General features: G+C 38.1%; 1 protein-coding gene across 10 annotated transcripts in view; it reads left to right on the top strand.

The window, feature by feature from the left end:
• CTBP1 (C-terminal binding protein 1) overlaps nt 1-13,534 on the top strand; it is a 181,458-nt gene that overhangs the window by 129,480 nt on the left and 38,444 nt on the right. For 3 of the 10 annotated variants that reach the window (XM_068188449.1, XM_068188450.1, XM_068188448.1), the window contains exon 2: nt 11,576-11,792. The exons of 6 other annotated variants lie outside the window; for them this stretch is intronic. In XM_068188449.1, coding sequence (XP_068044550.1) covers nt 11,786-11,792 — 7 coding nt within the window. In that variant the 5' untranslated portion in view covers nt 11,576-11,785. Of the gene's footprint in view, nt 1-10,028; nt 10,124-11,575; nt 11,793-13,534 lie in introns of those variants that run through there. One more of the 10 variants, XM_068188447.1, reaches the window with a different exon arrangement.

Genomic DNA, 13,534 nt, shown 5'->3' with positions numbered 1-13,534 from the left:
TGCTTGATAAAATAAAGACGTACTAAGAAATGGAAATTTACTGTCCTGTCTTCGGTTTGTATTCATTTAGAACACAGGGTTTATGGACCTTTTAGTTGGGGTTATTTATTTCTTGAGGTTTAAAGAACATATTCTCAAACTGCTGGTTTTATTGCGTGTAAATGTCAGTATCTTGGAACTAGTTATATTTAGATCAGTAGCGTTTTTGTCAAATCAGTATTTTTAAGTTTCCTTGCTTAAATTAAGTCTGGTTTGTCCCTATAGAAATTGACGTGTGTGGACTGTATATCCCCTGATTTTATTTATGAGCTTCCTTGTTTGCTGTAGTACTGTTAGTGGTAGCACAGTTTTATCAGCTGTGAAGTTGAATTTTGCTCATACACATAGAAAAATGTAATTCCATCAGATAAATACATGCACATGGCCATGTGAGCTGCTCGTGTGCAGATACATATCTGCTCATTCCTAATGTCACTGATTTTGCAATGAACACTCAGGTAGCAACAGCCTCTCTCTGCAACCACCTCTGCTGACTGATGGCAGGACCCCAGAACAAGTCTGTGAGTGAGGTGCAAAGCAAGACCTTAAGGACAAAAAATTCAAATACTAATGAAGGATGTGCCCTGAAAGGAACTTGATGCTTTCATGTGAAACCTCCGTAAGAATTGCACAAATGTTACTTCCTTCTTGATAGAAGTGTTCTGGATCCTGTTTTTCTTGCCTAGAGACTGACAGCTTTTAGAAGTATTGTAATGATGAAGTGCCATTAGCTGCACACCATTCGCATCTTAAATTGCAAATTAATTGATGTGTTCTTTGCTATTCCTGTAAAATAGTTGGGTATGGTCAGGATCTTGATTTCCAGCACTTCTACTTGGTCTTTATTTTCTTGTTTAGTAGGTTATTCATTCTTTGTTGAATTATATGTCTTTCTGTTATCAGTTGGCATGGAAACAGGGCTCCTTTATAGGCCAGTTGCTTTTAGCATTAATTTGCAGGTACTTGTTTTTGAATGTGAAAATGGAAACTATTTATGTTCCTCATCATTCCCCATCATTAATACATGCATGCTGTCTGATGCAAAATTATCTTGCCTTCTGTCTTACAGGGAAAAAAGTACTCTTAAAGGAAGAAAAAAAATACTGCATCATGTGCACTGTATTAGAAAGACAGTACTTCATATAAGGTTTTTTTATACCTAAAACTTGGCAGAATCAGTGAAACAAAGATTAACACCAAAACTTAGTTTAAACTCAGGAAGTACTCAACTTGGCAAAATGACACCACCTAGTTTTTGTTTCACGAATGTATCTACTGACATTGCTCTTTATTTTTTTTTTTATTATTGGCAGAGTACCCTCTTTTCTTTTAAGAGTTCACTGCATTTCACTGGGAAAAAAGTTAGCGATGTGCTTTGATCAGTACTGACAAAAGTCAGGGAATAACTTCATTAGTATTTTGTGATTTTAGTGGAGGTAGAGGTTCCTGAAATACCTTGATGCTGGCAAGCTTCTTTTATAATTATTGGATAGATAGATACTGGGCTTCTTTTATAGTTATTGGAGCAGTATTCATGGTGCAGTGATGGTGTCCTGCAGCAACTGCTGCTTGGAGAAAAAACGGGTCTGTCACACATCTTTACAGAGAGTAGTCAGGCTATTAGTGTTTGCTCACATTTATAGAGATTTGGAACTCTATCTGAATAAATAATGTTTTAACTATTGATAACTATCTAATTTAAGATCTGCTATAAGCAGTTGCAGAATTTCTGTTTCAAGTGTAGTTGCTTTCAAGTTGTTTAGGATGAGATTTAATCTCATTTCTAACAGCTCCAGACCTTTGTCTGAAGAGCTTTGTACAGATTGGATATGCAGAATAAAAATAAGATTTGAATTCATGTACTTTGGCTCATATTACTCCATCCTGTTCCAGGCTTCAGATACTTTGTTTCACTAACCATTTATTAGGGAGTGTGCAAAACAAATAAATTCTGTTGGTATTGCTCATAACTCCATTTTACATGTTTAATAAACAATCAGTTCATCTGGCCTGTTTGGGTGTAGTTCTGAACTGCTTTTTCTTTATTCTCTAAGTTAAAGTACACACAGTTCCATTTCAAAGCCATAATAAGTCTGTGCAGCACTTAACAAATATGAGTGAAAGCACTACAGACCTGCATGTTAGAAATATTTTGTTCATGCCACTTGTCTTGTGTTACAAGTGTCATGGCATAACTCAGCAGCCGTATTGCTCACTCCCTCTGGACAGTTTCTTTGAAGTTTAGTACAGCAGATGAGGGCTTTTTACAGTCGTTTACAGACCAGATTTTTCACTAATCATAATGCAGCTGTGAAAAGAAGTTTCACACTGGGCCTTGACTCTTCCTGTGTGACAGTCTCTCATCATGCAGAATAAAACCATTCCTTCCTCCCTTCAAGCCCCCACCCTCATTCTCTCAACACGTCTGTTGAAAAAGAAAATGAGTCCCGCACCAGTCGTGGTGTACTGTAGTGTTACTGCTGACAGGATGCACTAAACTGATTTTTTCCCTCCCCATCCCTCCCTGCAATGCCTCATGGCACTCCTGGTCCAGGAAGGGCTGCAGAGAACCACCCTGAGGATAAAACTCCCACTATTAATTCATTTAATCTCCATAGTGAATTGTGATGTTTCTGGTGTAGATTGAACTCCTCTTTCATATTCTTTCTGGAACTAAACTTTCAGTAACCAGCACAGCCTCTTCTTACATATTTTTAATTCTTTAAGCAGATGTTGAGTGTGGCTGGTGTCCCTTCTCAAATTTGTTTATCCAGAGGTGGGTAGAGTACTCACTGAAATCAAAGGCTTCCCGTATGGTGGAAATCTCTTCCATATTCTGCTGTGGGTCCTTGTCAGACCTCCCAGAGAATTAAGCTACTAGTCATGTTGTCCTTTAAATATTTTTGACATGAAAGTTTCATTATCTTTATGTGAAGTATTTAACATAAGATTTAAGGGATATATAGTTCTGATTAAATTGAGAATTTTATCTCAGCCTGAGGGTCACATTTCACAATGTATTGTGATGGTGTAGACTTCATAAGGAAGTAAGGCTAATTCATTGTTCAAAAAATAAAAAAAAAACACAGGTGGAGTTTCTTCTTAAAGCATTTACTTCATTGACCAGCACCTGTTTAATCACTGGTTGAATTTACCTTATTTTAATCTGGTTTACAGTGCACATGAATAAATTACTCTCATCTGGGCTACTCCTGGAAGCACAGGTTTCATCACAAAGAGTTATTTTTCAGATTTCATTTGTTATTCTCTGGACTTGTTTTTCATCTTCATTTTTTAACTGGGTTGACAGTCCCAACCCAGAGGAACAGAATGAATTAAAAGATTGATGAAAATGTTTTAAAAGCTACAGTTTCTTCTGAAATAATTGTTGTGCTGTCAAAATAACCTGCTAAGCCAAAGGGGAGTGGCTGTAACCAAAGTTAGGGAGGAGAAGTAATAACTGCTGGTTTTTAACTTTTGCAGTGATACACCTGCACCAATTTGGTTTGCTTTATATCCAGAAATTAGGGAAAATAATGTGTTGTGAAGACCTGTGACTCTGCCATAATCCCAAATTCAAGGATTCAAGCTTCATGTTCTTCTGTGATGTTCTGGAAAATAGTCGTAATGGTTTCTTGGTTTCTGGGAGTTATCTGATAGCTATTGTATTGCACTGAGTAAGCTCTCAGCTGTCATTTTCTCCCAATTTTTCAGAAATCACAGTCAGTAGGAAGCAGTTAAACTTGTTTTCCAGCATCTTTCCCTATGCCGTGTCCACTTTCTGAACAACAAAATGAGTTTCAGGTTTACTTTGCATGAACTCAGTGATGATTATCTTTGATAAAATTCAAAGTAATGTGTTTCCTGTTGGCTTGCAGAAATAGAGTGCTCCTGCAGCCTTTCAGCATGCTGCTGTTTATCCTGCTACTGACATCCCTCCTGTTTCTGGTTTCAAAAACCTAGAAAAATCATAGAGTAAGATTTCTTATTTTGGGATTTTTTTTTTTTTTTACTACATCCAATCGAACGGAAACCAAACCAATGTAATTGCTTCTCCGACTGTTGTCAGTCTATATTTTGTTTCAGAAGAGGTCAGTTTTTTTGTAATTGTCTGTTTTTCACAAAGTGTGTCACTGCAGAAGTCTGAGGCTGTCACTGTGAGAGGGGGAGATGACATTTGTGTGACGCACAGATGTGCCGTGGGCAGATTTTGTAAATGTCTCTGCCTGCACATTGGCGGCCACACGAGCTGGAGCAAGTTTGTTTTTATGCTAAACCACACAGGCTAGGATAAAACTATGAACTGTCATGTTAACTGTATTTACAGAGAAATGTAATAGTGAATGCATTTTCCAAAATACAAGTGCTCAATCACACCAAAAATACAGAGTCAGAGAGAGAACATGGCAAGAAATCCATGTCGAGAGTGATGAGTACCCTTTTGCCTTAAGATTCTCTAACTATTAATAATGGATTCAATAATTCCCTTTATAATCCTTCCCCTGTTACTGATGTTTTTTAGCACAGATAAATGTTTTATGCAATTTTCAGAGACAGAACATGATTTGTGCCCTGAAAAATTTATAATCATCTGCAAAGCATTTTAGTGCATGTGAACGGACCCTTTTCAAGTTGAAAATGGTTAAACTGCAGAGACTAAAAGAAGCTATAAAGACTAGTAAAACAATGCAAATATAGGTCATTTTTAAACACTTCTGGCTTTTCACCATCAGAAAGATCTTAAAATGTTCAAAAAACTTCCCTAACCCCCTTCAGCCTGTGGTATGTGTGGGAAGAAATATTTTGCCTCTCTCATCAAGTCATGGAAATAACTCCCAATTTGAACTGTTTTTCTGTGCAGCTTTAACTGTGATGTTGAGACCAGAGCCTTTGTAATTGAAACTCAAATTTCTACTTAAAGAACAGCTCGGTAGAACAGCTCTCTTACATCATGTGCTTTGGTTATATTATGATTAAATGTAACATGATAACATAAACCTGGCTTTTGCCTTAAACTGCCTGTTTTATTTGGCACTTTGACTGTTGTTACTGGCTGGCTCTCAGTGAGCTTGTCATTTTCTATACATCCTGTTTGCTTACCTTCAAAATGAGTATTTTTTCTGAAAAAGCTATTTATTTAAGCTGCAGAGGACCCTGGGTGGGAGGTGCAGGATTTTGATTTCACTATACTCCAAATTTTCTCAGTTTTACTACTGCACTGTTCTCTAGTTTGTAATCATCATCAGCCATTTTCTTAATATTGACAGAGAACAGCAGAGGTCAGGGGCTGTGGGAGGAACCAGAAAGGGAGAGAGAAAAAAGCTTTAAGGAGCCCTTTGCAAAAGTTGTGTTTGTCACATTTGCTTTGGTTTTCAGAAGAACATAATGAAGTGTAACTTGAGGGATTTTATTATCCTTATTACTGTGTTGAATTGACCTGTTTTAATTATGCTCGTCTTAGCAGTCTGGACTATGTATATATGTGTTTATAGATGTATATTTGTTTTTTAAATTTTTTTAGCTGTCTGCCTTAAAGTTTCCAGCTTTCCTCCCTTCTTCCCATCCCTAAACAAATCACAATATTTTTTGTTGTTGTTGTTTCACTATAAGGATTGCTGACACACAGCATCATGATGTTCAGCTGAGAGGATAATATATCACTTTTGATACTTTCCCAAAAAAAAAAAAATTAAGGAGTTACAAAGAACTTGGCCAGTGTTCAATATGTAAAACATTTCCATACTGTTTATTTTTAGTGTCATCTGAGTGTGTTCTACTGACCTTAAGAAAAAAAACAAAAAACAAACCTTGTGAAAATAACTTGGTTATCCAAGGCCCCACACTTGCTTATCTTGAGACTTTTTGATAAGGTAAATAAGGAGTGTCCCAGGTAATAGTTTAACGTTCTTGGGTCAAAGTACAGGTATGCTGTTGGAGAAATTGCTTTTGGTGTTTGGGATCAGAATAGAGGAAGTCTTTGATGTTGGCTCCACTTTAATTATTTGGTTTCTTTCTCAGAGACAGAATCCTGTACAACAGCTAAAATATGAGAAAAGAACAGAGAGTGTAGCCATTAGCACAGGCTACATTCAGAAATTTTAGGTTGTAATGAGTTATTGGCAGTGTCTTTAAAACATAATGTGAAATTAATACTCTGAAAGCAGTTGTAATGACAAAGCTAAAAAGTGGTGTTTCCTCCCAAATCATGTTTCCAGCTCAGGCAGTGGTTTAAAGCAAAACATACAAAAAACCCCAAACCTGCTGGAATAAAAGAACTTGCTGTAAGAGTAACATTATGGGTGAGAGGAAAAAAATTAGTTTTCTTTTTTCCTTCATAGTTCAAATACATATGTCATAGGCTCATCAGGACTCATTCCTTGAGGGAATTACATTTTAAATTAACACTGTATGGCTGTTGAACTTCTATCAAAATTACAGCCAAGATGCTAGTTCTGGTAACTTGATTTAAAATGGAAAGGCAATGGTTGCATGCTTTCTATTGAATACATGGATAAAGGAGTGAGGGTAAGGCTCAGTGATGCATTTCATGTGCAGCACAACCCTCTTTTGCCAAACTGGTCTAGTCTGGTGTTATTTATCCTCAGTATTGCCCTAAAAATCTCCAGTACCATTTCTTCTGTGGAAAGTGTTTTAGTAAGTCTTGGCATGATCTGTATTGTTACTGGAATGGCTCAGGGAGTTAATCATTCTGCTCCTAGTGCAATTGTTGAAACAGATTGTTTTTCCAGTTTCTGCCAGCAGGAGTTTTCTGCCTGTTTTTTTATTTAAAGTCACACCCACCCACTAATAAAGTTTATGGTCTGAAATATAAGCTCAGTTGTATTTTAAACCAGGGTTTGGGAGCTTGTTAGGGTGGGTTAACACCCAGATGCCATAATCAACCAGCTCCATGGTCACTGTCCTGGGGGAAAAGGAAAGTGGAGGTATATTGTGATATATACCCAGCATATGGTGCATTGCGGGAATGTCTGTAATGCAGGCTTGGTTCATGCCTTCAGCTCTGTATTTTAGAGAAGCTGCCCCATCGGTAACTGGGAGATAGATGTCCATGGTTGTGGGCAGATGTGGTTGCTGAGAGTTACAATTCTCAAGTTCGTTGGGTCTTAATTTGTAGGTTCCATCCCCAAGTTCACTGCAGTGATTCCTGTAAGTGACCAAGTAGTTTTTTGTGGCTTTTGCCACAGTGTGTGTGGACAGGGGCATTCCACTGTCACTGTAAAACCTGTGGGATAACTAACAGGAGCTGGCAGCCTCAGCCAGAATTTCTCGGAAGCTGAGATTGATGGGGGTGAACTCAGCTAGGACAGCTCCACTGTTGCCAATTTATTTATCCTCCCCTTTCTTTCACTTATTACTTAATAAAGCTAAAAATACTTGAAACAGATAAATACTCCCTGTGCACAGGCGCTGAAATGTTGCACATCCAAGGAGAGCTCAGTCCTTTATAATGTTTTGCCTTTCTCTGGAGTTTGCTTTGATGTATCTGTTACTTGAAAGCAGCACTGCTGCAGCATTGGTTTTTATGTGTGTTTTATTGCAGATACTTAGACTTTCTGTGTTTGGTACTTGATATAGTTGTTACTGAATATTGTCATTTGTTTTGCTTTTTAAATGGTGGTGGAGAATTAAAACATTTTACCATAGTGAGTAGTGCTGTTAACTGCTTGTTTATTTTACATTAAATAGGTGTGATTCATGCTGTTTTCAGTCTTATTTTGAAAAGTATTAGTTAAGATTAGGCATATCTTTACAGCATACTCCAAATATGTAATTTGAGTAATTTTTTGACAGATGTGAAATACTTCAAGTCTTCACACTGATGTTTGAAGTACATGTGTAGTAATATAAAATGTTGCCAGATTTTTTTGTTTCTCCTTAACAGAACATTATTTCTGATCATAGGCTTTCAAGATGTGCCTTGTGGGATGTTTTTTTTTTTTTGTACCCTGACAGGCACTCAGGATTTTGTGTGCACACCAACAGATATTAGACAAATAAGAACAAAATTACTAGATTAAAAAAACTGGTTAGGGATCACTATTAAAAAACCCAGCTAAACCCCGTGTCCTTATGATTGACAAAATAATATCCTGAGAATGGCAGGAATGGCTGTGTGAGCATGGAACAGTAATGAGGAATCATGATTCAGGTTCTCGTAACAGCAGGGAAATGTGGAATTTTCTGAACAGAAGTCATTGGTTTATTTTGTTTTGATTGTACCAAAAGGGGAAAATCAAGCAAGGGAATTGTCTCAAATACTTTGTGCTGAGGCTGTTGTGTTGTCTCTGGAGTGGTTGCTTGGGTGCCCTGGCCCATTTCTCGCCGGTAGTGAAATCATGAAGTGATGTGTGCAGAAATCTTACACACGAGGGCTGTGGACCGTGGTGGTAATGGCACCGTGCTGGTGTTGGGTGCACATTTAGTGTCAGGGAATGAGCTCTGAGTGTCCTGCAGAGCTCTGGGTGCATTTCAACCTTCACAGTTAACAGGAGGCTGCAGCTGGGCGTGACTGCTCTGCACATCAGTGGGTCAACACAGCACAGGAAACCACTTGTATTTTTCTTGGTCTCTTGCAAATTAAAAAGAAAAGAAGGAAGATGACTTGTTCTTACTGAGTTCAGGTAAATAAAAAGCACAGATACCAGCAGTATTCATCTACTGTGTGCTTCCAGTAAAGTGCCAGTGTGCTCAGTGTTAACCTCTGAGCCCTGGGGACTTCCATAGGGGCTGCACACGAGCTTTAAGTGCAGCTTATGCTCATTTTGCTTTTGCATGTGTACTGTGGGGTCCATCTTGTTACTTTGAAAATCAGTTTGGAATTGTTCCTCTAAATTTTAGTAAGCCTTGCAGCAAGTTCCTAAAATCTTAGGAAATATAGTTAGAAGCATTAAATGAGATGAGAAAAGAAGGAAATTAAATTTAATCTGCTGCATAATTCAGTCTTCCGAGGGTGGCTGTCACTTTTTTGTCCCTTGTTGGTATTCTTTATTTTAAAGTATTCTGCCTTGTGTCTCCCTCCAATCCTGCATCCTATATCATAGGAAATTGCATCCTGCTCATCTTGAAGGCAGCAGCAAAAAGTGTTGGATCAGATTCTGGTGGAATCATGAATTTTTTGTGTTACGTATTCAGCATCTAAATATGCTGAATATCACAATACTGAAGGATGATAAATGCTCTTTTTTTTTTTTCATCCATTTCAGTGATCCTTGTACCTGAGTTTAAAATAAGCTTCTAATTGACTGCTGTTAAGAGTTTTGCTCTACCTTGAATCTCAGTATCTTGAACTTGAGTTCATGGTGCACAAAACGAGTCTGCCAAAACAGTCCACAATGTAAAAATGCATGATAGGTCAGGAACCTTAAAATACATCTTTAAAGTATGGGGTTTCTAGGAATTTTAATAGTGCATATTGGCAAATCTAATTCGTAACAGCTTCTATGTTTGTGTTATGAGGAGGATATTTTTTGTTTTTGACAATTCATTCTTTCCTTGAATTAATATTAGCATTTATTTTTGAAAATAATGCAAATTTTTGTGAGAGTTTATGGTAAATAAGTGACAGCTCTCACTGAATTTACACCTAGGTAAGAATATAAAATAAAGGTAAAAGCCAAAGGGGTTAGTCTCACGTTACATGTACAAGACTATAAATTAGTTGAATGTCCAGCCTGTCATTTTCAGGTCTTGTTTTTGTAAATATTGATGAGATTTTTCAGTAGTTTGCATTTTGTTAAAAAAGTAAATCACTTTGATGTTTTGCAGTGTATAAAGGAAGTTTTTTAACAAATATTCTTTGAAAAGGATATTGTCAAGGGATTTTTCTTCCTTATTTAAATCTTTGCACTTGCAGGAATCCCCAGTGACAGGAAAACTCCTGCCAGGCTTCTCTCCTCCATTACATGTTCCTGTTGGTTTGTGATTATAGGGTTATTGATAAGTGTTGTGCTTTTTGGCATTGATGTATTTTTCAGAAAAAAGAATTGAAGCATTTGTTTTGAAAAAAGAAAAACACATGTAAAGAATTACATGGACTTTGCAAACAGATTTAAGGAAATGAAAGGTAGGTCAAGTTTTGGGCCTACAAATCTGACAGTGTCCTTTACTTTTAACATGTGTGCCTTACATGAGACACTCCTCAGCCTAATCATGTGAAGTAAATCAGCAGTAGAAAAATGTGAAAATTAGGTTGTTAATAATCCTGATAGCTTTGAATTTTAGTACATTTTCTAATGTCAGTAAACCATGGCAGCCTACTTTGAGATCTCTGGTATTTGGGCAAAGTGATTGCTTCAAATTACTGTCAGTTTGTACCATAAAAGGTTGTTTTATGAAAAGTTTGAAACACATTTTTTCAGCCTGGATTATGTCAGGGAGAGCTTTCTTACCCTGCAGTCCTGAGTATGCCTAACGGCATTGGCTTCTTCCCCCTTGGAGGGTAGCACAAACAATCCCCCTTTGTTTGAGGAGCAGGAGATGCAGGTTGGGTTTGGGAGGGAGGAGGACACTACCCTGCTTAGGTAGCTTCTTCCCAGTTTAAAAAAATGCATTTTGTGTTAAGGGTGGTCTCATCACTTTTAAGTCCCCATGCTGTCAAAGGTGTGGAGGTAAAATAATTCATGGCCCTTCCACTCCTGTTTTGCTTGCAAAGCTGGATGATGAGCTCATTAATCCCCTTGTTTGTGGGACCCACAGTCAGTTGTGCACATGGCTGGCCTCCTCTCAGGTTGTGCTGCTGAAAACTGGTTTTTCAATTCCCAAGTTTATTTCCATAAGAGCTGGACTAGAATAAGGTTTTGATGAGGTTTTTTTTTTCCAGGAGAGCTAGTCCAGACTGCAGCTGTGCAAAGGCACTGTGCTGTGAGCCACATGGTGAATAGCTGCTGCCTAAGGACAGCTGCTCTGTCTGTCTCTGCACCTTATACCTGGGGTTAATTTAGAAAAATTCCAGCACAGTAGCTGTTACTGGGATAAGAGCTTCCCCAGCAGATTATTTCCATATGGGGGCAGGACAGAAAGCCCTGACTCACAGCTGGATTACAACTGTTGGGAAAGTGTTAGGTTTTTTCTTTAATACATTTAGATAACCTTAAGGGCCTGACTTATACCCAGCGAAACCATCAAGTTTAGAGTTAAGGCTTCTCACTCCATCTCTGGTACCCACTGGAGTGCTTGGCCCTCCAGCATGGGGATTTTGGAGATCACACACTGTTCCTGGATCCCTGCTCACCCAGGCAAAGCCTTGGCCCTGTGAGTGGTGCCCACTGTTCCAGGCAGGTGTATTTACAATACACCTGCTGTCCTGAGCAAGGTGCCTGTGTGTCTTAACACTCCACTGGTTTCCCTGGAATGTTAATGGCCAGTGGCAGCACAGCAGGTGTGGTGGAAAGTTAGCAGCCATAGGGGGAAGGGTGCAGGTGCAGTGAGAAGCTTTAATTTTGAGTTTCCTGCCTTCTGTGAGCACGAGTCAGACCCTTAACGTTGTTTTAATGTATTGTTTGTGTTTAATTTTTAGTAAAAATTTGAACACCATCCAGGCTACAGAGGTTGCAGTGGATAAGAAGTATAAAAGCTTTGGTTCAAGATTACAGGAGGCTGCAAGAAAAATTAAAGACATGGAAATGAGGATGGAATGACAGGCTGCTATTTTGCCTCAGAATACTGAAGATTGTAAAGCATTGAGAAATCGAATTCATGATCCTGGAAATCAAGCTCAGATTAAGAAATGTCAGGTTGGTAGGGGTTCCTGAAAGTCTTGAGATAGGATAAACTAAGATTGTTTTCCCATAACAAAGGTTTTAGGATGTGGGGGTGGATGGCATAATTTTTGTTATCTGTGTAATGTGAAGTGCTATACCATAATACTTTTAAATAAGCCAGCTAAGTGAAATTATTTTTTTAAATCAGTTTCACATTTGTCGTGTTGAATGTCACTTCTGACCGCTTTGCAGCTACTTCTCTCTGGCAGAGTTGCATTATTCACTGTAAATGCAGGCATGGAAAACACTGCTCTTAAATTCACATTGCTTTCTGCTGCCTCTGCGAGGGTCTCCTGCAAAGCCAAAGGCACAGAGCAGTGTGACATTGCTAGATAAAAACCAGGCAGAACGTATCTAAGTGCTGGAAGAGGAAGCTTTTTGTTCAAAAGGTTCTGATTCATAATGAAGCCACATCTTCCCAAATGTGAACTTTAATTAGGGACTGCCACTGGGATGAAGTTCCTGTAAGTTAACCTAAGTGGGGAGTTACTGCCTGCCATTCAGTGGCAGGATATTTAGGCAGAAAGATTGTGCAACAGGAAGTCTGTGCTGAAGTTCAGAAAGGATTTTGGCAAGCAAAGGTTTGTAGGATTTTTGTGGTCAAGGTCACTGGATGTATTTGAGTTCTGGGGATTCTTAACAAAGCCTTAAAATCTCTCAGGGAGGGTTTATCCTTCTGTTGTTTTTTGACTTCTGTTCCTATGCTCTGGAGCTTGCTCTGGCACTCCCCTTAGCACCAACGTTACACGAGTAACTTGGTTGAAATCTTAGATATACTGGTGTGAGGGGAGAACCAGACCACACCTTTGTGTATTTTAGAGAAATCATTGTCTGAAAGGGCTCTGTTTAGTGCTGTAACATTTCATGAGTTTTTTGAGATAAGTCAGAAAAGTGTTTCTTTGAAGTGAGAGTTTTTAATCTCATCTACTTTTTTCAGTTTGAACTATGTGCTCTGACAGAGGTGCTTTAGTTGTAACTGAGGGAATCACCTGTGCCATATATTTCCTCATTTATCTGGAACAACTTCAGTATCAAAGTTCTTTGGATTTTTTTTTTTGGTTTTTTAAATTTTAGCTAGCATTCAGACTCGTTATTGAAGTTCTGGCTTTGCTGTACTGACAGTACCATGACATTTCAGTTGTTGAGTGAGCACAGTCTCTCTAAGCAAAATGAAGAGGTCTTGTGATGTCATTTTTGCATTTGTTTCTAGACATAATTGCATTTTATTAATGGTGTTATATATACTGTTTAAAAAACCAATGTGAACAAGTCTATAACATGCTTTATCCTAGGATGTTATTATGTAAACTTAATGTGAAGTTTTATAATTAAATCCCTATTAAAGGATAGAATTGTTCCTTTAGTAACTTAAGTATTTTTATGTTGTATAATCTAGTGGTTTTGTCCTGTACCACATTACTGGTATGTGGTTTATTTACTAAAAATGTCTGTATGAGGGTTATGTGGCCATTTTTGGTTCAAGCAAGTATCAATAATAAGCTATCAAGATGCACAGTCTTGAAAAATGATATATTAATGTCTCCCTTTTAGTTTTTGTGGCTGAATATTACTGAAATAATGTGTACCAGAAGCATTTCCAAGCTTGTCTATCATAGTGCAGGTTAGGAGTGGGTGTTTTTGCAACAGTGTCATTTCCATGACAAACTTTGCTGGTGGGTGTTTTCTCCCATCTGAAAAATGGTGAGAGTACTGCA

Source organism: Anomalospiza imberbis, chromosome 4 (genome assembly GCF_031753505.1).
Source record: "Anomalospiza imberbis isolate Cuckoo-Finch-1a 21T00152 chromosome 4, ASM3175350v1, whole genome shotgun sequence".
Classification (NCBI taxonomy): Eukaryota; Metazoa; Chordata; class Aves; order Passeriformes; family Viduidae; genus Anomalospiza; species Anomalospiza imberbis.
The sequence above is the reverse complement of the archived record's forward strand: the minus strand, read 5'-3'. Positions and strand labels throughout refer to the sequence as shown.